This window comes from Euwallacea similis, chromosome 24 (assembly GCF_039881205.1).
Source record: "Euwallacea similis isolate ESF13 chromosome 24, ESF131.1, whole genome shotgun sequence".
Taxonomy (NCBI): Eukaryota; Metazoa; Arthropoda; class Insecta; order Coleoptera; family Curculionidae; genus Euwallacea; species Euwallacea similis.
This window is the reverse complement of record NC_089632.1, coordinates 329,842-354,713: the sequence shown is the minus strand read 5'-3', so window position 1 is coordinate 354,713 and position 24,872 is coordinate 329,842. Positions and strand designations below refer to the sequence as shown.

At 33.6% G+C, this 24,872-nt stretch overlaps 1 protein-coding gene across 3 annotated transcripts in view; it reads right to left on the bottom strand.

The window, feature by feature from the left end:
* Nucleotides 1–24,872, bottom strand: part of sdt (stardust) — a 60,506-nt gene that overhangs the window by 22,074 nt on the left and 13,560 nt on the right. For all 3 annotated transcript variants that reach the window (XM_066401985.1, XM_066401986.1, XM_066401987.1), the window contains exons 5-9: nucleotides 17,076–17,215; nucleotides 16,514–16,632; nucleotides 14,891–15,064; nucleotides 14,220–14,390; nucleotides 1,360–1,585 (exon numbers count right to left, since the gene is read on the bottom strand). In XM_066401985.1, the coding sequence (XP_066258082.1) occupies nucleotides 1,360–1,585; nucleotides 14,220–14,390; nucleotides 14,891–15,064; nucleotides 16,514–16,632; nucleotides 17,076–17,215 (830 nt within the window). The remainder of the gene's footprint in view (nucleotides 1–1,359; nucleotides 1,586–14,219; nucleotides 14,391–14,890; nucleotides 15,065–16,513; nucleotides 16,633–17,075; nucleotides 17,216–24,872) is intronic.

The window sequence follows — 24,872 nt, the reverse complement described above, 5'->3', positions numbered from 1 at the left end:
ATGACCTTTCAATAGTTTGGAAAACCAGTATCGAAAGTGTTCATACTACGAAAAGTCGACGAAATTTGAACGCTCAAAAAAAGAACTCTTGAGATATGGGGCCGCGCAACATGAACAAATAAGCTATTTGGACGAGAACCTGCCAAAATGTCATTTAAACTGGACGTCAAATTATCTCTAGACTTAGATATTTTTGAATCGAATTTTAGAAATAGGCCGAGCCCCTAGTTAATTCAAGGTAGTTCAACTTCAGTATTACATACCTGAAAACATTCAAAATGACACACGTCTTGTAATTTGTCATGCGTCCTATGATGGTTCGCATTCTTTAGTGAAGCGTGTTATCGTGGTCAGCGTTCATTTGTCCAAAGCGCTCTTTTTGATCGCAAGTTAAAATGTCCGCGTCCAACTGTCACGCGCCCGAATTTACGCATCTTTTTGTTATAGTTTTGGCTTAGGTATTTAGTTTCTCAGAACTTTCACAAATTTTCCAAGTTCAGTAAGATAAAATGTAGTTTTATATCAAGAAACACGGGCGTTTATTCATTATATTCTTCTCAATACGATTCTGATTTATAGCAGTGCTACAAATTAGTATTCACAAGCTATTAATGTCATTAACATAGATACTACATTTTTCAAGACTTCTATTATTTTTGAGTGGTAAATGATAATTTTTTCCTTGGCGTATTCACCCCTTTAACCCCTTTTTGGCACTACGGACCTGATTTTTTTAATTTAAAATTAATAATTATGAAACTTTAATGAGTGACGTACTTCCCTTTCCTTGTTTTTTTTTCATGTAGTTTCAATATTTTGTGTGGTAAGCTATATTTTTTGAATTCATTTTTTTTCCACATTATTGAACTGATTTTTTTGCTACCTTTAAAATTATAAACTTTCAACATCTCTAAAATTATTCTACTGATTTTCAAAGTTTTGAGTGAAAAGCAATTACATTTTCATTCATGTATTCACTTTTTTTAACCATATTCTATACGACGCTAATTTTTTTATCCTATTAAACGAGATATCCTGTCATTTCCGAAGTTTTCACTCCATATTGGCTCTCCTTATTTTGGACACAGTGTACTCATATATATATCCCATTCATTTTTTATTGTTAAAGCTGTAGGCCATGGAATCTTATTTTTTTCTCTAGCCGTCTCCCATTTGTACATGTCGGGGAGAGCCAAAAATATATATTAAGGTTCAAATTTCATGCCCTACAACTATGCAAATAATAAAAAGCTCCATCTTGAAGGGTACGTATATTGTTATGTGTTTTGTTTTGCACAAACAACAGCAAGAATGGATGATCTCAGACAAGTCAACACCGTACAACTAAATTCAACATACCGTTAATGTAGGCTTAGGAGGCGGATACCTCGGCGGGGTCTTGTTCCTGGCCACGAAGCTTTCGGGGACATCCACCGCCATCTCCCGATGGGGTTGACCATCGTCTGCGCCGTGAGACACCACCATCACCATGTCCAAAGAGTCATCCAGGTCGTCAGGCGGCTTCTTTACTGGTTCCTGAAGTTCGGATTCTAGCACCAGGCTGCTGCTTGAACGTTTGCGGGACCTGAATCAAGTAAAGCACAGTTGTACATTTGATTTGATTTTGGGAGTTTCGGTAAGATTAAGTCAGCATAATATGTATACAGAGTTGGTCATCCAGTACTGCGTCGACTGATTTATGGAAAAACTATAAGCAAGAAAAAGTATGGAACTACATCTATTAGATAGGGCTACCTTAACACTAAATGAAGATTTTTCGAAGATCACAATTAATTTTTTTTTTTTGGTATCAAGGTGTACTTACTGACAGATATCTTTACGTATTTTTGAGAAAAGTGGGTCTAAAAGTTGCTCCTCGCAGTAAAGAAAACTAAGAAAATAATGAACAGATGACTGCGGAAATAATTCCAAGACTGCTAAAATTTATTTACTAGCAATTTATCAATTTGTTTACAACTACGCTTGTTAGCACTGGCAAGCAGGAGCAAGAGGTCAACCTCGGACACATAAAAAGAAACTAAACACTAACAAATACCACTTATAGAATTCACCAACATTTTTTAGAGATTTTAAAAGAAACAGTTTGAATTAGGTATCCTCAATACCTCAATAAGCACCCACCAATTTCACTTACCTTAAATCGATCTTTTGGAATAATGACATGACCCATGTCATACAATTTTTTCTCAGTTTGAAACTAAGAATTTTCAGAATGTTTCACATATTTTACATATTTACAATCCATGCCCTTTAATTCTATTATTTTTCGTTTTTCTAAAATTTTTTCCTATATTTTAAAGATGATGACGGCCTTGTCACAGAAATATTAACATGTTCACTGCCATATCGGTCTATAAGACCAAGAGTACTGTGTTTTAAATTTGAATACCCGGTCCAATGGACCGAAAGACAAGTTATCGCTCAGGCCAACTCAGTCCCCAAGACCGAGTTACAAATTTGATTATCCTTAGTTTCTAAATTGTTATTTTTTCAAAATTTTACTAGATTTTAGGTAGTTATAGTGTTTATAACATTATGTCAAAAATGGATTCCGGGATTAAAATTTGAAAAATCGTATGGCTTAAAGAGCAATACAGTAAATATACCGTCGGCAGTGAACGTGTTAACAAGAGTTTTCATCTGAGCCCTTAATAAAGGGTGATAGTTATCCTAGGTTAATTTTAATTGAATGTAATTCAACCGCTCCACCAACTCCAACTTGTGTGCGGCGTTATTACGAAGTAAATAAAAGAAAAAAAGCATATATGATGTCATTAATTTTTTGTAGTATTTGCTATCTTTCTAGAATATCCTTGAGTAATGACTTACACATTTACATTACAGAAAACGCAACTTAATATTTTTTCAAATAATTTTAAAACCACCCTAGATATTTTAATGTACGCTGCAAAGGAACACCAAATAACGCAAATCTTTTCTCATTTTACTAAAATTGTAATTATCGCCATTTAAAAGGTCCTAACGATGAGGACCTAATACAAAATTTTCTCACCCCATACTATAAGATATATCATTCATGAACCTTCTGAATTCACTAAATTGCCTATTCCTTTTCTATCTTCCAATTCTTGAAATATAATATCTAGTCCTGATTACCTGGTTGCTTTAGCTGCTCTTTATTTTCCATTTCTTGATGACCAACAAAGTGTTCATATCACAACAACGTAAATAAAACAAATAATTTACTAAATGAGTGCTTCATTTCTGCACGATGACTCAGAAAGGTTCTTCATTCTGGTCATGTGTAAAAATGCCAATTTCATGTCTTAGATCTTTTAACTTTTTATTTCACTTCTTACGTCTTCTGGAAACCATACATTAGAAAGTAAATTATATCCTCTATGCGAGTAATTTGAGAACATAACAACCTTCCAAGAAATCTCAAGAACAAAAACAGGTACTATCATCCCTCAAAGTCGTTTTGTGTGTCTGCTCAATATCCAAACTGACACGTCTCCACTTAAAATTCTAGTCTAGACCCTTAAGTCGGGACAGCCAGCCCTGGCTGCAATATAAGCTAATAGCACTTTTAACTTTCTTGACCGGAAGAGATAACACAGATTTAAAGACGGTATCGACTGGTACCGCTGGAATGCTACATTAGACTACCGCATTACGTACCAATTTTATTCAAAATCATTAGTGACGAAATGAATTAAGCACAGTTTTCCCTATTATGTGTTTGTTTCACCCAGTCACATCTCATTATAAAATTGTTAAAGCTTGAAGGTTAAACTCCACCTAATTATGCAAAAATTCGTTCATGAATATGCGGCAACAGAGTCCCATCCACGATGGCAATTTTATTACATTCATATTTTAGATAGATACCAACTGGTATCTGACGTTCAGATGATGAATAATTAGCTGCTGTGGGAATGTCTATACTAAATTACGTTTGATAATTAGATATTTGTATGACTATGATAACATTTTATAAACCCGTTTTACGTTACGTTGCGGAAAAGATTTAGCATGCATCATTACCACACTTAGAATTATTTGCCGTTTCTTTATTTTTAGTGCCAATTATTGCGTAAATTCTCATACTTACCAGTAATATTTCAATATCCTCATTTTACTGCCCAACGACACTTCCAGAACCATGTTTAGTTTTTATGAGATCTCTCTCAACCAAAACCCTTTAAATAATTGAAAACAAACACTAACACCAAAACTGAACCGCATTCCAAGTACATCAGCAACGGGGCATTCCACTGGAGGTACCACTCGAAGAACTGATTCTTAAGGCCCAAAGAGCGGTGCATTTCCAGTGCCGAGACAAGTGGGTGTAACGGACAGGTACCGGGAAAAATAGTTTTGGCATACGGTTGCTAGGCAGTACTGGTAGTATCACTATAGGCTACTCGATATTTACTTCCAACTGGCCAAAGAGTTTCTTTAGGGTACAGGTGAGCGAATAGGTTTGGTCGATACAGCCAGGTAAAGGTATGAAAGACATTTTTACGATTCTTTGGGTTGCTGGAGCGTGGCTCGCATCTACAGGGCCGGATTTTTTCTTGGAAAAATAGACTGGAAGTAGAAGCGGAAAGACACGTTTTCAATTTTTACTTGCAGTCTTTTTATTAGATACCTTGAAACCCCTTGTGTTTGTTTTATTCTTCTTTTTTAGTTTGGAATTTACAATCATGTTTCACCGAGATCACTATGGAAAATCTCACAATAGTGGAGCCAAATTCCGTAGGGCCTTTACTCAACAGAAATATAAATGTGATTATTGTTGAAGATGTCTTATTTTGTACATCGCAAAATAATGTTGGTATGGCTGGATTGTTTTCATTGTGCTATGCAGGGTGTTCCAAATTCGTTTTCCATGTATTGGGATCTCACAAACTATAGGATCTATACAAAGCCGCTCAATATATTTTTTTTGAACGCCTCATCAATTTACGTTTTCTTAAGGTGTGGCCACATTGAATTTTTTATACTTTTGAATAGGAGGTGAAAGTTACTTAACTAATAAGTGCAGAAAGTCATGTTTGAACAATGTGAAGCAAAGTTGGGACTTTGACAAAATCTAATATCGCCAAGGTCGCCATAAGAAAAGTATAAATTAATAGTGTTTCCAGAAAACATAAATATTGTTTTGAAATTTTATCTTCACAGTCTTCTAAAATAATAATCATCATCAATCACATCTTCTACAATAAAAGTCTTATGATGGTTTTCAAAAACCTGAGCAGATAGATGCGCTCCGTTTTCATCATTACGTTAATATCAATTGTACCAAAGTTAGATCTTTCCCTATTTAACCGGCATCCTAACTCCTATGGTTTCCGAGATCTTAAAATACGGAAAATTAATTTGAGACACACCGTGTAAGGTGTTATTTAATGACATGCCGATACATTATAGCAGAATTCAGTGCATCATTTTAAGACACAACAGCAGAGCACAAAAAAAAATTGGCAGTGGGTGCGTGCGCCAATATTGCTTTATGACAAGTATTTTATGTTATTTTTCTTATAAGCATGCACTAAAATGGCTATGCAGTAACAAATTTTTTCTAATGCAGAATGGTTACAGCTACTTTAACACACTGCTAGTAGTTTGATAATAATTTACATTATTTTACTGCTATATGGTTACTTTCTAGTCTGTTGTATTGGCTACAACTGATGCATACAATTTAAATGAAAAATTTAACAAAATAACGTTTAAAAATGTAAACTATTTTTTCGCAGCGCTGTCAACGTAACTTTTGATAATCTTAAAATTCTAAATACTTCAAATTTATAATTGTTTTGGAGCTTTTATTATAGTTGTTCAACTTCAATAGAAAAAAAGTCGCAGAAACGGGGAATACTGAAATATTTTAATATCGTAACTCTATAACATTAACACGTTATTAGGCAATATTATTCTTACTAACCTTTAAGACCCATATTAGCGAAGTAAATAATTTGTTATATTTGACGTTTGCATTTAATAGCGCTTGCTGTCGTTTGTCAGCTGCTTTAACCTTTACATTTTTCATTGACATTCTAATTTATCATTAATATTATATATATACAACTTAAAAGAACAATTATTTACGTCTAAAGAGTCGAAAGAAGACTAGGTCCGCGGCTAAAGCTTTGAAATTTGGTGTTGGCGTAATCCCTCTTTCGGCTCATAGTACCTACATTTTAGGCACAAATGATATTTTTTAAATCTTCTACGTGTAAGTAGAATAATATTATGCCTAATTATTTGATTAAAGACAGTTAAAAAATTAATAGGTCTTATTTTCGCTTTACAGCTTGTTGCTGTAATCAACGGGTCGTAAAAATATAACTACGCCCGTTGGTCGTAAATTCATCGTTTCTGCCATGGAAGTTAAGATGTAAACAAACTTACGATACTTTTATACGTAAAAAATAATGCAGAATCCACGATTCATAAGGCTCCTTGTCGCACACGTCCAATCAAAATTCGTTGTTACGCTCCTCGTTTCACAAACATGGACAGGTGTGACAATAAGCTGCTTTATGAAATTTGTATGTATCTATTGTATGTACTAATACCATGCGTGCGGGCGTAAATAATACATCGGATTCTAATATTTGATTGAACTTACAGAAGACAATAAAGTTAACATACATGGAATAGTAGGAAAAATATGGTAGCCCAAGCGAAAGTGTCTTTATGGCATGCTGATTACTGTCGATTAAATAACGCAAAGCTGAGTTCGGTTAAAAATCGAACAAGACACTTGTACGTGTACTACAGGATATGGGGATTATAAAATATGCAGGATAATTAAATACAGAAAATAGTTTATTAGAGGAACGCTAAATTTGGAATTGAAAGTTTTTTTGAAAAACTCATTTGGTATTCACTCAACAAGTGCGAAAAATAGTACTTTACCGCACATTGATAGTAGTTACCTGAATGTCGCAAAGCGAAATTCCGTTAAAAATCAAGTTCGGTAAAGATACTTTTGCATGTGATAGTCACAATATTTTTCGTATGAATGCATATGTGTGTTAACTTTATTGCCTTCTGTAACTGTAATTAGATATTACCATGTGGTAAAAAGTTTTACCGCACGCATGTCAAAGTCAAATGCCCACAAAGAGTTTGATACTGACACTTTCACGAATTCTAAACATATGCGATAAAACTATTTAACAGATAATGTTAAGTACTTTCAATACGCAAACTGTGCGATAAAAACACTTTACCGCATGTTAGTAAAAAAATGTACTTACAGTTTAACCAAACTTAAAGTTTGAGTTTTTTTAATGATTCCCAACAAGGTTTGTTAATAAATTAGTAAGCGTTTATGGTACGCATAGTACTATATAAGGTACTACAACTATGATTTTACGTTTTTTTCTTATACTTCATCGAAAGTTTCCAATAATCGAAAAATCATTTCCAAAAAATTACACACTTATCCACTTGAACTTCCATCAATTTCGATTTTTATCTAAGGTGAGAAAAACTAATAGGGCATAATTTCCTGGCAGCTGGTCAACTGTGCATACCTTTAAGAAATGTAGAAAATGTGGAGCTATAAGAACTATTCCGTTCAAGCAGGAAAATGGCATACTTCATTTCAAAATTATAAAGCATACCCGCCAAATCCTAAATGGGAACATTCTAAAAATGTACCAAACCGAATATCAGTAGAATACAGGTAAGTACCTTGATATTTTGGTAATTTTTGAACCGGCAAGACGTATGTCGAACACTCTTGTGATTACCCAGTATGCTTTTAAAAACAGACTCCTCTATACATATAGCCCAAGAACAAAAATTTTCAATACGGACCTGACTTCCTGTCTTTTGTATTTTTTCGTTGGGCGGATATCAGATTACTATACAGACGGTAGCGGTTAAATGTCTGGCCGTGGAAAAATGGTATGTGCAAGAACAACGACAGGTAAACAAATAATACATATGTACCAAATTGGCTTTAAACTTTGGTTTAATAATAATAATAATTAAGTCTCAATTGTGTTAACTTTCAGTGTGGATTATGTGGAATATTTACAATTCCCATTAGTCATTAGTCAGCCTCACCAGACCCAACCCAACAGTTTTCCGGTTTGCGTATCTGCAAACAATACCAGGTATTTTAGGAAGATCTCAATGGAATTAATTATGGTTTTAAAATTCCATAGGTAGGTATTGCTTTATAAAGATGACGAATTTCGCCATATCAGATATGCACTATCATGTATGGTGCAGTTATTTTAACAATTTGTTTTGAATTGTGATGTGATGTAAACAATACACGAAGTTATTATGAAAACTTATGATTACGGGCATGATTTATAAACATCGAATTCTTCGCTTAGACGCGAAGTACTCGTACATTAGCAATAAAAAATCACTTATGCAATTCTGTAAGAGCCACTACCTCTCAGCTAGCGTGGGAACTGATCTGGTACAGTAAACATGGTTCAATAGGCTGGTTCTAAACGGTCAATAAATCCTCGAATTCCTCTGCTTTTTGTGTAACCTCCTAAGTTATCCTATATCTGTGGAACCTTAAATTTTTTTCAAACTACCTTCCTTTAAACCATCTGTTTTTAGTACTTACCTACCGATGTATTGATTACGTATAATGATTGTTTTGTTAGGAAAATTGGTATTCGTGAATCTAGGATTTCAGTAATTCTTCCGCCTACATGTAAGGATATACAGGGTAGGCCAATGAAAATGAAACAAGGTCGATTTTTTATATTTATCGTTTGCGGGAAAAAATCGCTGGAATTCGTTAATTTTTACTTTCAGGGGGAAATCTTTTGCGCATATTTTCAGTCTTGCCACTTCCACCCTCTTGGGGGGATATAATGTACTCCTTAAATCTTAAATGGGATTAGGGGTCAAGTGATATCTTATTTTAAAGGTTATCGAATTCTTTTTTTAACGCTTTCAAGTTCTTTGAATTTTATGCAGTAATTTTCGACAAAACACGTTTATAAAAAATCGGTTAATAAACGAAAGTAACGCTGACGAAAAGGACCGTTAATCGTCATAACTGTCGGTATTGATGTGATGAAAATCCACGTTTATTCGGTGAAGTTCACACTCAACATCTTCAGAAAATTAATGTCTGGGCTGTAATTTGTGGCGATTGTGTTGTTGGCCCTTTTTTCTACCATAAAATCTAATAGGAGAGATATATTTGCAATTGTTAAGACACTGTCGATCCCGTACTAACAAATTCTTGGACGTAATGACCGTTACAATGAGAATGAGTTGACATTTCAACAAAATGGGGCACCTCTTCATTGTGCCATTGCTGTTCGTCAGTATTTAAATGAAATTTTCTGGTAGATGGATTGGCCGAAGAAGACCAATGGAGTAGTCTATAAGGTCGCTAGATTTAAGACTGCTAGATTTTTCCTATGGGATGAGTTAAAGAATAAAATTTATAAAACTTAACCAGAATCTCCAAATGGTTTACGTGAACGAATCATTGATGAATGTTGGAATATTACACCTGAAATGCTTCAGAACGTTCGAAATCGTTTTGAATAAAACCTCTATTTCTGTATAGAAGCAAGAGGGTAATATTTTGAACATTTGTGAAACTAGAGAGTAAGTAAGTAAAACTGTAGGTAAATATTGAATATAAATGGATTGAATTATTCCCCCCTTGTAAGGTTACTAGTATTAAAAACTTAAATCTGTGCTCAAAAAGAATACATTTTCTCACAAAATTATCATAAAAAAGTAAGTTACGAATTGAAAAAGCATTATTACGTTTTCAATGTTGGCTTGTTTAACATTAAAAACGGGTTTTGTAGAAAACTACTGCATAAAATTCAAGGAGTTTCGAAGCGTTGAAAAGAGAATTCGATGACCTTTAAAATCAGGTATTGCTTGACCTCTAATTCCATTTACGATTTAAGGGGTTCATCACCCCCCCCCCCTCTCCATGAGGTTAGAAGTGGCAAAGTTGAAGGAATATGCGCAAAAGATTTCCCCCTCGAAATAAAAATCGACGGATCCCAGCGATTTTTTTCTGCAAGCGATAAATATCAGAAATCGGCCTTGTTTCGTTTTCGTTGGCCCGCCCCGTATATACTTATCAGGACCTCATATTTTTTAACAAAAACAATACTCCGAACACAAATTTGAAAGGTACTTTTAAAAATGAATCTATTGGAAACTTTTTCTTGGCTAATCATACATTTTTCATAAAACTCGGCTTTTTTAGTGTAGAAACAAATAATCTTGTGCTAGATCCAGGAATCGGGGATAAAAAGTCCTTCCAAATACTAAAAAATAATCTAAGTCATAAACACGAAAAATATTTGTAACGTCAATGTGTATACTTCAAAAAATGCTAATAAAATTTCATAAGTATTGAATTTTTTTTGTAGAACTACCAGATTTGTACTTGAGGCAACCGTTTTTACAGATATTTAATTTTGATTTGAACCCCTCATTCCGACTCTAGACTAAAGTACAAGTAAAGCCGCGCATGCACTACACAATTGAAAGCGAATAAACGCAACGGAACGTATACCTTCGCACGTATTTGCTTGTTCGTTGTAACCTTAATAGTAACGAACGTATGCGGTTGTTTATGTTCGCTGTAGAGCTCGTTCGAACTGCACGTATACATTGCTGACCGCATGTAAACCTTGAGTGAACGAGCAAAGGGTGTTCATTATGTAGATCTCGTAAATGGTAAGAGGTACAATGTTGGTAAAATAAGAATAAAGTTGCCCAATTTTTTGGAAGTCAACAAAATAATGCTTCGAAATTTGTATAATTCCGGCTACTTCACAGATATCAGGGAAAAATTTTTTTGTGAGAAATTTAAAAACTATTCATTAAAGAGTGATAAAAATGCAACATTAAGAAGATATTGTTTGATTATCATATTAAATATCCACATTTTCCGGCCAATTTTTGTTTTCAAGCATTCATCTATTGATTGTCTTATTAGCAGCACATTGTAAGTTCCGAGCTAGAAGAATATAGTTCTACCTAAAGACATTTCTTCGGGTTTTACAATACTCATAGAACACCGCTTTCTTCTATTTATTAATATATCAATTTTGTTGTACATTTTTTTTGAATTGTGTGAAAAGAGACTGTTTTCTACACTTCTCCCTTTTCTTTGTTTGTCTAACTTTAAGTAGGTAGCCACCCACATTGAGTAGTACCATTGTCTTTACTCGAATATATCAGGTGTGCGGCGTTAACAACAGCTTCGGCTTTCGCCACTACCAGATGATCAATCCAAACGCGGGATAGCTGAATTTTTAACACTTAGAATTAATGAAGTACTTAATGTCAGAACATTCATTAATTATTAATATACTGTGACAGATAGTCGTTATATTTTTCCAGTTAAAATTTTCAATTACATTCTGGTGCACCAGATTGAACCAACCACAGACTACAGTAAGCAAAACCTAGTCAAGTTGACACATTACCCGTTAATATCTATCCAACATGAGTTGGAAAACTTGCTTGAACCAGCATATAAAAATCTAGGTTGTCAGCTGCATTTAGCAGTTCACGAGACCTTCCTCTTAGGCATCTGATATTTTATGGGTTCTTAACTCCATCGGCCCAACATCGCTAATGATATTTTTCCGCAAAGATTATCCTGATCTAAAGCCTCAAATTAAAAAAAAAATCTTTGATGTAAATGCAAACTTGATAACTGGCATGATTCTCAGATATTTCCCTGCTATCAAAGATGCACAATTCTCATGACATATGGAACAGTATTTTACCTGCCTGGTGGTATCTTTCACAACTTAGGATCTTTGTGATCCGCTGTCAAAATTGTTTTCTATTTTAAAACTTTGCCTTCTCCTTTTATAAGATCAATAGTAGTTGGTAACAACACTTGGCTTGGGTCCTGTTCACTTGGTGACATGGGAATTTTCAAGTGGACTCCCTCCGTCTAATCTGCAATGTTTAACCAAACCAGAATTTTATTGACACCCTTCCGATGCTAAGAAAATTCTTTTTCCATTCCGCTCTTCCTGTCTGAGAACTGATCAGCTTTTGAAGCCGTACCACTACTATAGAGTTACTTCGTCTTTCTCACTGATTTCATTTACGCTGGAAAAAGAAAAATATTGCCATACTTTGAGTATATTTAGAGTGAAACAGGGTTCAGTCATCGGATACAGCACAGCTGAATATTTATTAGATGTAATTCCCAGCCTTTCCAAAGAGTGTAGTTGAATCTCAATGTTGTGAAACAATACAGATATATCCAGTTTTTGTTACAAATGTATCACGTCCAAACATTTCCTCGTCAAAATCCTTTTCAGACGCGTCACCCAACATCAGCTCAAGTGTTTGGTTGTGTAACATCTTCAATTCGTCAAGTTTTGTCTGTAGTAGCTTCCAAGATGTCTGAATCTGCTCGACATCTAGTGTTTACTCCTAGTTTATTTTATGTTGCTTACTTTTTAATAAAAGTTTTGAGATCTTTAACAATATCCAACACTTGGAATTACAGAAATACTTAATGTTAGAACGGTAATTAATTATGTATTTAGTAATAAAAATACCTCACCTTCACCATATTCCAAAAATCTAAAACACACATGGTGGAGTGTTACAAGCTGCTTTATGAACCTATAAATTTTACATGTAGTACGTGTAGGAACAAACGTATGAAATGTCGAGATATAACTATTGACATAACATTACTGATACAGTTGTTATTCTATACCTGTGCGAGGGATGAAGCAAATAACGATAGAATGTGTTATGTAATGAGTCGTCGCACTGTTACGTAATATCATTACGTACAACCAGCAGCTGATTGGCGCTGGTGTGTTAGCATTTCCAGGACAACCACGTATGTTATTTCAAGATGTCGGAATACGATAAAATGAACGGCACTGAAGAACATTCTTAGAATATTATTTCAAAATTGAATTTATGTACATGCGTAGTACTATATCTCAAAGATAAATGATTGCTTATTAGGCAAAGACGTGAACTTACTTATTAGTCATTACGAGGTAGACGCCATTAGACAATCGAAAGTACAGCTCCACAAGTATAAGTTGGGTGCGCCCTGACATGTAAATCAACCATTGTGTAAGCACGTGTGCACGTTTTCACCAGTATTATTGTGGAACTAAAATTTCCAACTCGAAATCTCTTAACGTTTATTATTGTTACGCCTACCAAAGATTATTGCTTGATAGCATGGTGCCATAAGCCCGGATTGATTACTATTTTACTGTGTATGATTATTTGACAATATCTTGGCGTATTCTATTAATTTTATATTTTCATTTACATGTTTTAGAATGGTGAAATCGTGCGTGTTTGATTCTGTGAGGATATTAAAATGATCAAAATTGTCAAAAATCTTCACAAATTTAAAATGTGTATTCAAAAGACCAAGAGTAAAAGAATTGTAGGACTCCCCAAAAGCGGTTGTTGAAGTCCTTATTAAATTTAAATCTGAGCTTAAATAAAAACAAATAAATTTTAAACATTGTTTCCAGAAAACATTTTCGGATTTCTCAATTTTCATTTTATCTACCACTTGCTTATTTTCCAGATTAATTTTCAGTCATACAGCGTAACCCAAAAATAAAATATGACAACACAAATACTTCATTAAATGGAACCTGAGATATGAAATTTGATATCAGTCAAACCATGGTTCCATTGTTCGTCAATAATAATAACTGAAATCGGACTATCCAGGTACACTCGATTTGGGTAACCCGGTTTTTTTTTAAACTACAACTTTCGGTTCGCCATGGAAAGGAGATGGTTTCTCCCTGTATTTTGTTAGATTTAGAAGAATAAAGTCTCGTTCATAGTGTAGTGGCTGAGTTTAACAAATTAGTGATTTAGAAATTCAAAAAATGTTACATTTTTTTAGGTAAGTCCACAATTAGATCAAACTCACTGCAGCAGAATGAGAAACCTCGATTTTATACACATTTTTTTGTGTAGTTAGTAATAAATAATTGTGTGACAAAAGAATACCATTAATTAGCCTCATTAAATCTCCTCTCCAATTAGTTAAGTTCAACTTACTTACCTTACTTACATATTATCTTAGTAGATAGAAACGTAATGCTAAAACCCAACAATACACTTATTTGTTAATTTACGTTTGCGGTGCTTCTTTTTCAATATTGAACTTGTTATTTTCGATTGGTGTTTTTAACCTATTATTATCTTTACCAACGAGCGTGTTAACTTACCTTTGCGGTACTTCGTTTTCGATATTGAGCTTGTTGTTGTTGTTTTCGACTGGTGTTTTTAACTTGTTATTGTCTTCTCCGATGAGCAATTCTGTTCGTCCGTTCGCATACGGTGACGATGATCGACGTATCCCGACGCCGCCGAGTTGGGATGGACTTTCAGGTCCTTCCCTAAGAAACAAACATATATACTCATTTTACCTCATAGATGATTTTCAAAAATGTAATCCTGATTAGTATGTGAGTGCATGCTGATAGTATGCTAATGCACCTTAAACTTTAATTTTCATCACTAACATCAACCAGGTTTAAAATAGTCTCATGAAAAGTCGTCAAATAAAGAAATTGATTTAAGTAATTGAAATTATATTTGATAAATGCTGCATAAGGAATGCTGCTTTGTAAATTACAATTGACAATAACATTTGATGCATTCTGAATTACAGCTGGAAATAATTTAGTAATTTTTCGATGTAGAATGCATAATCATGGTGGTTTCCTATTGAAACAACCAAAAGTAAACCGTCATGTATATTGTATAGCCGTGTGTGATTCAACCAGTACAATAATATTATTGCTATTGATACATATGACCTTTCAACACAATTAAGCATAAATAATACGTATAATTGTCATTAAACCTTTTATTTGGTATTAAAGAGAAGTTTCACCTAGTTTGAGGTCCGATGTGGTTGCCAAGTAGCGCCGCTGCACTTATTTGCTCAATAGGCTGCGCAGTGACCCGTGAGTCGCTGACTACTAGGGGTGGGGGGCGGTACTTATCGCCACCTGCGCTCCGGTGAACCGCCACCACCGAGGTGGTGGTTCCAAGTGCGCCGCCGGATCTGGAATAAAAAACATAATATATTAATTTTTTCCCTTTTGCTGAGGTCCTTTTGCGGTGGAATAACTCAACCAATGTCGAATGAAGTTCAACTGTTGCCGATCCGTTGTAGTTCGTATCTGGGATGCAAAAGTTCCTAACTGATTGTGTTTCTTAGTTCTACTGTCTACTACTTTTCTACCATATTTTTGTTATATAGATAGATTAGGTCCTTTAGAAGAATAAAGAGCGTAATCATCTCAAATTTCAGCCAATCTTGTACTTTCAAATCTCTACATGTAAATTACTATGGTGTGCCATTTAACTTTACTAAAACAATCAGGTTTTTTTTAATTTTATAAAAACAGGGCTTTTGAAATTATCATATCAGATATGTTAGAATATGAAGAACATTTTGTTTCAATTAATTTTATAACTCAGGCAATGTATATAATTGTTGTCATATTATGTACATTGTTGTTATAAGATGTCCACTTTTTTTACGTTCTTCGCACAGGTAAATTATGTATCATTGAAAAATAATAAAAAAGTGATTTAAAAATAATGTAAATTTTAGTGTGATAACATGAAAAGTTGTATTAGAAGTTGTCACAAGAATCTGAGCCGTGGATTTAAAAAAAAAATGATGATTTTTATCGACGAAACTATCATAAAATTAAACCAAGACCTTCAATTTCCCAACTGAAATAAATGTGGGTTTACGCAACAAAATAGGGTGCTCGGTTCACCTTCAAACGCTCTGTACGCTATATGAAAAATCGTAGAATTGCGTAATAAGTGTAAATTAAAAAAATATTTTAAATGTTTTTATTTTAAGTGTTCTCCTTTTATGTGTTCTTTCAAGTTATCGCTTTAAAACTTAAAAAAAAATCAATAGGTTATGATTAATTACTTAACATTTTTATTTTCAATGCTATAACATGCAAGGTTTCTGTGATACAGCTGGCCACTTTTCTTAGAGCTCATCCGGTATACTCGTCTTGCGTGTTTGAGAACTTGTTTTCAGATCTTTTTGTTAATTTCGGATCTTATTAAAAGTCAGCATCCCTGGCATTCTGCCATTTATTTCTTACTCTCCGTTTATGCGCCTCCAGATTTCTGAACTTTTAACACTTTTTCATGCACAGAATATCATGGAGTCCTATCACATGGTTCCGCCCTATTTGAGCTCGCAAGAACGTTATATACGACAAAAATGTGGCGTGGATTTACCTTGCAATTTACTTCTTCCATTTTTTCTGTTAATATGTGAAAAACCGAAAAGCTTCAGATAATCGCAGATTATAGCAATTGGAAAACTTCCTTGGGAAAAATATGTAGTTCATAGCTAATGTACGAATTTCACAGCATTTTTCACAAAAACAAGCCAAGTGCCATCAAAAGAGAATATTTCTGGTGAGATTTAATAACTCAATAAGCTTAAAGGGAAAAAATTATAAAAATACCGTACCTGTTTCCTGTGGAGTTGTTGTTTAAATTTTCGGTGGCCGTCAAAGAAGTGACGTAAATGGGCGAGTTGTTGATGAACCCGTTTAAATCCTCGGATGTGACCGCTGTTTGTTGGCTTAACTTAAACAAAAAAGTGAATATTATGCGAATATCGTATAGAATTTAGAGTTAAACACACGTAAATATTTCAAAAATGCACTGAACATCACTGAAAATGCATACCTAATACATAAATATGTCCCCTCTAGCTCATAGAATCGAATAAATCAGAATCTCTTGACGTGGGATAAAATAACAATAATAGCTGTAGTAATAGACGAAAAGTGGATATCAAATTTCAAAGCTCCCTCCATGTTAGTCAAGACTCTTTTTACTTAAAAGCGAAAGGCTAGATAAAAGTGACGAGCAACGCGCAGATGATACTCAAAAACATCTGGCGCAGAAAAAAGTATTTATCTCACAAATTATGTGAATATTTGGACGACGTAATTAATGAAACTAGCGCTATCCTGAGCATTGGACGTAGATGTACACAGTTAATATTAGAAAAATAATTCACATACCTGTTCGGACAGTTTGGTTATGTCGATGGGGGTGATTTTGCGTAGCGCCGAGAGACGTTCCAGGCGATCGCGGGCTTGTTGTTCCACAGCAATGACGAACGCATCCTGCACGTGGTCCTGACTGAGGTCCAAGTCCACCGCTATAAAAATGATCTTTCTGAGCCACTGACCAGTTAGTTAGAATCTTAAATTTATTATTAAAATAATAGAATGAGTAGCAGATTGAGGACCACTGCCCCCAACTATATCTATTAAAACTTTATTTTCCATAAAAAAACACATGGAGATAACAATGAATATATAATAAATAATAATGCCGGAATATACAGGATGATTCATTAACTGTGAGATAACCGAGAGCTGGAAATATTTTAGATTGGAGAAAATATGTCTTTTCCGAAAGTTGATAGTTTTGGATATACAGTACCTTCACAGACAGAGGGCCTAAGAGGACAAATGGACAAAAAATGTCGTTTTTCGACAAAAAGTCATTGTTGATAAATCTTTGCTTCTCGAAAAAATACGATTTATGAAGATAACTTGTTTATACAGGGTGCCCAAAAACTACGAACACATGAAACACTATCAAGAGTAAACTAGCTTTATTTCTCATTTTGGAGCAAAATGATAAATGAAAAACAGATTTCAAATCCTATCCAAAGTTTACATACAAAATTCCAATATTCCAAAATAGTTTATAAATAATTCAAAATAAAAGTTAGTAGATATTACTTATTTAAATACACTTTTCCCGTATTCGACGCATTTCTCAAATTTAATATTGTGACATTTGTTGTCATGATTGTTGTGAATAAGTGAAATGAGGTGAAAAAGGTAAAATTAGAAATTGTTTCAATTTTAAAAGAAAAACAAACTTGGAATACTCAGTTAAAATTTTGTTTGTTTGGGTAGGATTTGAAATCTGTTTTTTATTTACCATTTTGCTCCAAAATGAGAAGTAAAGGTAGTTTACTCTTGATAGTATTTCATGTGTTCGTAGTTTTTGGGCACCCTCTATAAAAAAGTTCAAAGTTATCTTCATAAATCATATTTTTTCAAGCAGTAGAGACTTTTATCAAGAATAAGTTTTTGTCGAAAAACGACATTTTTTGTCCATTTTTCCTCTTGGGCCCTCTATCTGTGGACATACTGTTATATAGGGTGTTGAAAGATAAAATTTTAATTCATTTTTTTATTATTATTCTGAAAATATTTAGGTTACAAACAACAGAACAGATTGCGGGTTCATATCACTTTCGCCCAACAAAAATTAATCATTTCTTTTTTGAAAAAATTACTTCTTTGATATTGTAATGCGTGATTCGAAAAAAATTATGGATTTTTTCATTATTTTTCATATAAATATGTATCTGCAGTATCTGCAAGCTTTCAGGACCGTAGAGTGAATTGGGGTGCTGGGTGGGGTAAAATAAATCCAAAACATAGTTGGATAATGAATAAATCATGTAATGAAACTAACTTTATCTAATATAACCGAATCAAACCATACTTGTACAAATGAAAATAATTAAAAAAAAAAATTATATTGCCAGAATACATTGATCACTTTTTATGGTATGAGGCTTATGATGGAGAGGCTAGTGATACTTTTTTAAATATTTGCGAACAAATTGTTGAAAAATATGTATTTTAACCCTTTTCCAATTATGATAGTTTATTTTTATTTGGGTAAAATTAGCTTGGTTGAGCTAGTTTAGGATTTGGTGGGTTTGGTTACGATTAAGTTAGGTTAGTTTCATTACATGATTTATTCATTATCCAACTATGTTTTTGATTTATTTTACCCCACCCAGCACCCCAATTCACTCCACGGTCTTAAAAGCTTGCAAATACTGCAGATACATACTTATTTGAAAAATAATGGCAAATATTGAAAAATATGAAAAAGAAAAAGAAAAAAATCCACAATTTTTTGCAAAAATCACACATTATAATATTAAAGAAGTCATTTTTTCAATAAAAATATTATTAATTTTTGTTGGGCTAAAGTGATATGGACCCCAGATTGCATTAAAACTAATTATAAAAATAACACTCCGAAAACTCGTTACACAACGAACAAACATATATACAGGGTGTTTCATAAAAATGCCGACAAACTTTCAAGAAATGTGGAGCTCATAGAAAAATATTTAGAACGAATAAAGTTAGGGTCAAAATCGCTTAATTTCAAAGATACAGGGTGTTTAATTCTTATTTTTTAAATATTTCGAAAACGGTTTGGGATACGGACATGAAATTCGGGACATGCTATTGTGGGATAAATGTGTATGTTCTGGAGTAAGCTAAATATTTCCTTCTACGCCAGTGGCGTCCTTGCAGCTATTCAATGGGATGTTTCTATTAATATTAATGGTACGTCACTAACTTTTTTAATAAGAATATATTTTTCTTAATATTCCATTAATTTCTAATAAAAAAGACCTCTTAATGTTTTGTTGGTGAAGTAATCGTTTTCTAGACAAAAAATATTTTCTCATTCATATGCCTGCCAAAAAACCGGTATAGGTTTTCAAGTGCGATTTTTTGAAATTATTTAGGTGAAATTAATTTAATTTTCTTTTAATAGAGGAGAGAACATGAAGATTGACATTTTTTATTCTAATAAAATATATCCGCAAATTAAAAATTAAATTAAATTAATTAAAAACGAAAAACACACATTCGGATAAGGCATATTTTCTCCAATTGTTACCACTTGACGTGTAGTGTCTCCAGTTTTCGGTTGTTCCATTGTTGATGAATCACTTTGTATAAGCGATGCTTAAAAAAGTAAAAAAAATTTTACTAAAAAACTCACACTTTTTTTATGAAAATCCTAATTTTAACGATAACAATTGACTCTCTTGGATGGTAAAATCATATCCGAAAATGTAAGTCCCCAAGTGGATGTTCACCTCTCTAAATATTTCAGACATTGAACGGAAAAAAATCGTGAAAAGGCGTTTCCCTTAAGAAATGCAAAACTTCTCTATCATCCTTATGCAAAAGAAGAAATAGTCTCAATACATAAAACTACAATCAAAATAGAGGCCACTAAATATAGACTCTGGAGGTAGCTTTTTGCTGGAAGAAAATTCAGAGAAATTTCAACAAAATGAGTTTCTTATTGCTTTAACTGAAACTCAGCAGAAGCTCAGGTCGCCACTAATTTTTTTCCACTTCCTAGCGGCTTGATCATTTCGACTGCAAATATTGTGATGACTGCAAAGAATCTGAAACCTACGAACTAATCACAAAAATTGAAGCCAAAACCAAAAATCCACGACCAATCATTGAGACGGCACGAAGTTATATTCGGAATTACAAGTGAAAAGTAGAGCTACGGAAGTGTGGTGAAACATTAAGGAGCTAGAAGATGAAAAGAAGAAAAGCAAAGAAAGTTTCAATAAAAAATTCAATCAGCTAGCCATCATTTTTCAACAGGCAATTCTTTTAATTTTTCCACCGTCGCTATTGTGGAGCATAATGATTATTATCAGAGTCGTCATATCAGTGAGATGGCCTGCATCAAATTAAAGAAAAACATTAGAGTTTATTTAAGAGAGTTCGCAGAGTTTAATATGAGAATCTTCTAAGGCTGGCGGGTCAAACCGTCAATCCAGATCCGGTTTGACTTTTTGATTGATGGTAATTATTCTGGTAGCTACGAATTTGTCTACCTGAAGGACACCTCCCTGTGAGATGCATGTCTTAATATTTCTGCCTGTCTTAACATTTGATTCACCTGCCTGTTTTAGTATTTTACTATGTCTTTTTATAGGAGGTAGGTACGTTTCGTGTTATCAATTATATGGGAACTCGTTCATGGATTTTGATTCTGTATGTCTTTTGCTTCTCATTGTTTTACTTACACAATGAGCTTTTATGATAATGTTTGAAACTTATTATTCATTATCATGACTTCAGGTACTGCCTTTTTATCTGAGTATTGAAATTTTTTTAAAGTATTGCCCATATGTTCGAGCCTTGAAAAATACTAAAATATAATCGAAACGATTACCATTTTTCGTTGGAACACAAAGAATTTCATTGCCCTCAATCGACTATCCTTCCTACCACGGCTACTTCCTATTACTAAATACCTGTTCCTGCCAAGTTATACAGAGTATTGCGAAATTAAGTGATCAAATTTTTTTATCTTATTTTGTTTGGAAATAATGCCTCACACACAATTGTGGTCTGTTAAAGCGATGGAATTCCACACTTTTCTCAGTTAAAACTAACTAAAGGTTTCCGTGACGAATCTCTCACCGATTTCAGAATGTGGGAAAAAATTGTTATGAAAACGAAAATTAATGAAACTGAAGTGTATCAAATGTCGGTATGTAAAATATGTCAAACACTGAAAATTTCTCGTCTCAATCGTTGAAAAAGGTCGATTTAAGGAAATGATTGACATTTGATCATTCTAGCTAATTTACCCTGTTTTATTTAAATCTTTATTATTTTTGTTGATGATTACTCTAATTACTCTAAGTGATATTTGTTAGTGTTCGGTTCCTTTTTACGTATCCAAGGTTAACTTCTTGTTCAAGCATAGGTGACCAAATATTTCAGTAAACAGGGATAGGTATTATATTAGGTTTCAAAATTTGCAAATATAGATAATCGATGTTGGCTATCGATCTAAAATATTTCCTGCAAATACAACGTTTCCGGTTATGTAAAAAAGTCGTAGCACCTTTCGTATTATTTCACTTTTAGGTTCGGTATTTCGTTTTGATAATTTCTGCTTAATAATTCTTATACGTATCTGTAGCGGTTTTATAAATATTTATTACGGTTCTTATTTTTTTGTTCAAAATAAGCCTCTTCCTCAAATGAAATTTCTTTAATTTATTTTTTGTGGATTGTCATCTGCCCAGAAATGTTTATTTTGTCTAAGGAAAAAGCCTTTTCTGGAAAATTTGGCTCGGGTCTTCTATAGATTTTGCGTTCGAAATCTTCTGGCTTCAGCGGCTAGACTTTTGCGAACATGAATGCATGCATCTAATACTTAGCTAACATTCTGATTAAGGGTATTTGAGGGTAAGTGTAGAAGTAAGCTAAAACATTCTCAATATTTTCTTTATCATAAGTTATAGGTTTTCGTATTTCATCAAACTTCACTGGAGTAACTGAACAATTCCATAGTTTTCAACCATGATGGTGTTCCAGAATCACCTTCGGCAAATTTACCAAAATACTCAAATACTTAAAGACAATATATAAAATAGCACGTATTTGGGAAATGTTATCGTTTAGGCATAGGAATAATGATAAATCGTTATAAAAAAAATTAACTGCCGTAAGCGCATTTTCTGATATATAGAGTATTCTGGTTGAAAAAACACTCTTTTTCAAACGGGACTTTTAGTGTCTAATCATAAAAGTATTAATTTTGAGCCACCTTGTACAAGGTAAAATAACTTTTTCTACATGCAACCAACTAGTGGATATTCCCGAAAAAATTCCAAAAAAATGTATGCTTCTTGTGAAATCAAATCGTATTGTAATAAAAGCTTTATTAGGAGCTTTTTCTGAACGAAACAATAAGAACATTAATTAATATTTCGAATAGAGGTATGTATAAGAATTATTAAGTAGAAATGATCAAAAAGAAATAGCGAAACTAAGTAATATATAGTGTGCTTCATTTAACATATCGAAGTTATTACCATTTTTTCATATAAATTACAACGTCGTGTTGCTAAAAATATTTTAGGTCGATAGAACAACACTAATGACCTATATTTGAAAATTTTTAGAAAGATCATATGTATGTCTCGTTTTACCTAAACCTCTATCCCACCATCGACCAAGATAGTCCTGTATAATATATACATTAGGGCGATTACCCGATCATTGCCTTTAGGTAAATTATTATGTAATTTAGGTATTATTGGTCCAGCATAATAATAAACATAAAATGACATGGATGTCAGGTTTGACATCTTGATTAATCTGTCAAATCTGACATTCTTTTGACATTGACGTGGTAGATTTAAGACATGAGTGACATTCTTTAATAAAATTGTTCACTGACAGGTTTTTACGTTTTTTTACGTAATTGAAACATCATTCGAATTTTTGATGGTTTGAAATCATTTTTTGAATTGTAATTTCATATGTGTGTTGATCAGAAGTTCAACTCAAATGATTCTTAAATCAAATAGTCCACTGCCTAAAGCGGTTGGCCTAAACTCAAAGAAGTTCGCTGACCTCCAAGGAAAACATCCGGGACTAAAAGGGTCTTCCATCAATTCCCAGGGATATATTGCGGCGGTTTTTTTATATAATTTAATAGGACCATAGCCCGATATTGCGGAGGGCACCCGGTGACGGTCCTATTTAATGGAATTTCAATAGAAAATACGAACAGTGGCTGATGGACGCGCATATTAAAACTAAGGCCAGACGGCCAACTTCTTCGAGCAGTAAAATAAGAACTTTTGACACAACAATGCTTTCTGTAGCTAATTCCTGAAACCGTAAGAGTAGGCGCTAAGTAGTCTCGATGTGGTTGAAGCGATGTTGTCACGTGTATCAATAACTGTGAGTTGACTCTCGTTGATCTCTTAATTATAGTCAGTCTCAACAGTCTAAATTAACAATACAATTAAAAAAAAAAACTGCTGCATGATGAATTCCAACAAAAACCATGTAATTATATTACGACAGGTTTCCTTTGAATTCCCACGAACAAACATATTTCTGGAAGAGAGGACAGCCATTCACTTGAAGGCACGCTAAACAAGTTCCCAAAGCATGAGACATGATGCACCACATAACTATAACTGCTTATTACTTAAAAGAAGTAAAGACACCAGAAGGCTTTTAGCTGAATAACGAGTTCCAACTTTGCTTTGCTCTATTGTGGTTCTTTAGTGTTACCAGGTCTAAAAATTAATTGAACAGTGTGCTTCTCTGAGCTCATAGGCACTAAAATTCTAAATGTTATACCTATATGTAAGTAAATATCTAGATGTATGTTAAAGTTAACTCAATAGGCTTGGCAACGTAGTCGTTATTGCTTAAAGCCCGTTAGCCTTGACTCGAGAGGTTGGGATTCTGAAGAGATGACGATGGTAATGCTTTACTAAGAAATGGGCGTATCAGTTATTTCAGATACTTATGGCAAATCTGCATTCTTCTCAACGTCCCATGATTTTGGGTCACGACTCTGTAACGCCTAAATCACATTTTGAAATCTAAGTTCACTAGCTCGCGCAAGCGCATAATTAATACTGACCAAACAGATGCTACCTGCTAGTCAATTACACTCTAATTTCAGTTCCGCTTTTTTACATCGTCTAAATGGCTCGTAACTGTAAACGTTACTTGTCAATCTATATCTTCATACCGGCCTCAACAGGATATTATCTGGTTACTAATATTACTTCAAGTCTAATCGGTGTAAGTGCACGTGTATTGATCTTTCATTAACTCAGGGCCAAGAAGCCATAAGGTTTGTTGGAGAAAAACGGCGAGCTTTTCAATCAATTGCCAATTAAGAATACTTGTTCTTCTTGACGGTTTTAAGTTAGCAAGTCTATTATTCAAGATTTTAATTTTAATAAGTAAAATTTGGAATTCGGTAAATTGGCTGAAAATCCGATCATTTGACAGTTTTTTTTTAAATTTTATAGGTTGAAATAAAATAAAAGTATATTTTTTGCAGACTGTTATGACGTCAAAATAGTATCAAAATCGAGCTCCCAACCTAACGCACGTGTTAGTTAGCATTTGTTTCCGTGACCACTATTTCAGTTTGTTATGTTTATTTTCTTGAAC